Source organism: Cupressus sempervirens, chromosome 7, assembly GCF_028749045.1.
Source record: "Cupressus sempervirens isolate cs-2001-9-10 chromosome 7, ASM2874904v1, whole genome shotgun sequence".
Classification (NCBI taxonomy): domain Eukaryota; kingdom Viridiplantae; phylum Streptophyta; class Pinopsida; order Cupressales; family Cupressaceae; genus Cupressus; species Cupressus sempervirens.
The window spans coordinates 23,250,493-23,253,444 of NC_143124.1; the positions used below are offsets into that span (position 1 = coordinate 23,250,493).

Below are 2,952 nucleotides of genomic sequence, written 5' to 3' on the forward strand. Positions count from 1 at the left end.
TATATTTCAAAGAATTGATTAATAAATGAATTTATATCGACACCAAAAAAATGTATTCAAGAATATTCAATTTGCATAGATATTATAGATAAAAATATTATTGATATTTTACAATAATACTTGCAAACAAAATCATAGATTATAGGCAAGATCCTACCAATAAGTTTAAAAACAAAGTACATAAAACTTGTAATATGACTTTAAATTTACATCAAAATTAGCAATGGAAGTTTAATAAAACACTTATATAATATATATTATCAATATTTAAAAAAATATATTATATTAATAAAAATAGTACAAAATGAATGCTATCAAATGAAACGATTGTCACCAATTATTCCAAACAAATGATATAACAATTTAGCACAATCCTATCCTATACATAATAATAATATGTGAACTCGGTGCGAATTCCACAATACGGGAATGCATATTTAAAAATGAGCATGACTGAAGACCATTTTGGCAAGTCCCAAAGCTTGCAAGTAGAGTGTCTCGTCATTTGGAAGGTGGAGGTGGAGTGAAAAGAGGAAATGGTGGAAATGAGGAAGGGAAAGAGGGCAGGGGAGGAAAACTAAGCTTAGGAAGAGGTGGAATAGAGGGGATACTTAGAGGAGGTGCATTAGGGAGTGGGGGAACACTCAATTTGGGCAGTGGGGGAATGCTAGGAAGAGGGGGAGCAGAGAATTTTGGTAGTGAAGGAATACTAGGAAGAGGAGGGAAACTGAACTTGGGTAGCGGAGGAATGCCAACTTGTAGAGCTTTACGACGGGGAAAATAAGAAAAGACAGCTTCTTGTTTGGATGTACGGTAGAATAATGGTGTAGACTCATAGACGTGCACTCCATTGGGATTTGAAGATGTTAGGGAGAGATGGGATGACGTAGTGATTGATGGTATGTCACACAACTCATGAGGGCTGCTGAGAAGTCTAACTGAGCATGACTTCCTAGGGCTAAAATTTTGGACGACGGGAAGCTCCACCGTGAATTCTCCATTGTCATCTGTTTCTCCTTCAACACAAACCATGCTATGCCCGCTCTTCCATTTCCTGTTGCTGTTGATTCTACACTCCACGGAAACTATTGCACCTGCAACAAATTCCATTTTATTACTATCTTTGAATTATAAGGAATCTAAGATATGGACGTAGTGAAAATTATTAATGATGTGCCATATTAATAATAAATAAAATACACTGCATATTTACCGGGTAAGATGTACGGGACTTCTGATAGTTGGGTGTCACAGAAGACGTTCCCCTTCACCACAACATTGTCAGGCTTCTGAATGCCTTCTTCGTAGCTGTTACGACTGTTCGCACTCACAAAAGAAGAAGTAAAGTTAATGAAAATTCCCAGCAGAAGTATTGGTGCAACTTTATATTTAATGGTGTTTGACGCCATTTTTGTGTTTAGGATTTGATGCTATTCTTGAACTTTCGTCTTCTTTTTATAGCCTGATCATCGACGGAGGTGTATGTGATTTTTTAGGTGATAATGTTGTTACCTTGCTTGCGATATAGTTGAACGACAAGCTTTGTTTGCTTGTTAGTTTGATTGTGTCTGTTGAATAACTCCTCCTAATCGCCGCGTTGTCCTCTGATCTAACATAAAACTCTCCGCCTGAGGAAAATTTCAATCTGTGACGACTACGATGAAATGTTAATAGTCAACTTAACTTTCTGCCAACCACGACACTTAGGCCTGTGTTTTATATATATGTATGAAATTTGCTTAGCTTACCGAGTTTCCTTGCGTCTCTATTGGATACATTTTCATAAAGATGAATGTGTTGCACAAACATTAAAAATAACTAACTATTTCTAAAATGATCTCTACCTAATGTCAAGAATTTTAGTTTTGCGATCGCAGTTATAAATAATTAAAGATTAAATAAAATTATATAACAAAAATTGCTCAAGTTTTGGAGATGGTAAAATAAAGTTGAAAATGTAGGAATTGATGAATTATAATATTAGAATGGGCTTATTAGTAAGGTAATTCAATATCTATAAATTGATTATATTACTTTAGATTTGCATATGAAAAATCTTTTTTTTTTCAAATATAAAAATAGTTTAAGATAAAAAAGTATATTATAACATCATCTTATAAAAAGTAAAGTAAATAATCCAAATGTACAATACAGATAGGAACTTTAGATTTGATCTAAACTGGAAAAAATCACTGTAAAAATAATGCTCACTAAAATGTACTAATTACTAGTGTATGAAACTAAGGAAAGACTTGCAACCTTAGAGAAACACCAATTACTTTTAGATATATTTATAAACTGAAATTGGAAGATCAAAACATTTTTGTCACACTTCGATCATTTTCGCAAAATTTTCCTTGTACACCTCTTCTATCTAATATATTGGGTTTGTCTTTTCTATGATTTCAAAAATCCTCTTTATTCTTCAAAAGGCTTTACCAATCCCTTATCTTTGAACAAATTAATCTATATATATCCTTCACACTTTGAGTTTCCATTATGTCATATAGAGAAAAGTGTAGCTTGTGAGTAAGTCATCCTATAAAGTTAAACTTGTAGTGCATGTAAAGGGATACCAAAATATGCATTGATTTATTTCATCACAATATACTTTGAATTTTTTCATGGGGGAGGAACAATCAAGATGTGAAGTGCATATGAAAATAACAAAAAGAGATCTAATCTTTGGGCCAATAACCGATCATATGGTTTTCCAAAGAAACATTAAGACTCTAGAGAGAATTGGCATACTTTACAAAAGAACTAATATAAATTCTCATTAGTCTAGATAAACCTGTGAGAACATATATATATATATGTCATCAATAGAGAAATGCTCCAAATTAGTAGAATAACATAGAAATATCCATTCTTTGAAGACACATTTGACAAATTGATGAGAAAAATATGAACATGTGCAACAAAATTGAGAACCCCTTTTTTATTGATGAC

The 2,952-nt window shown here is 32.7% G+C and overlaps 1 protein-coding gene across 1 annotated transcript; it reads right to left on the reverse strand.

Annotated features, from left to right (window-relative positions):
* Positions 1 to 266: 266 nt before the first annotated feature.
* Positions 267 to 1,415, reverse strand: LOC149545234 (uncharacterized). The gene is made up of 2 exons (XM_089790598.1): positions 1,214 to 1,415; positions 267 to 1,094 (listed from the first exon to the last, which is right to left on the reverse strand). Exons 1-2 carry the CDS (start codon positions 1,407 to 1,409, stop codon positions 502 to 504), a joined length of 789 nt encoding a protein of 262 aa, XP_089646724.1. The 5' UTR covers positions 1,410 to 1,415; the 3' UTR covers positions 267 to 501.
* Positions 1,416 to 2,952: the final 1,537 nt, after the last annotated feature.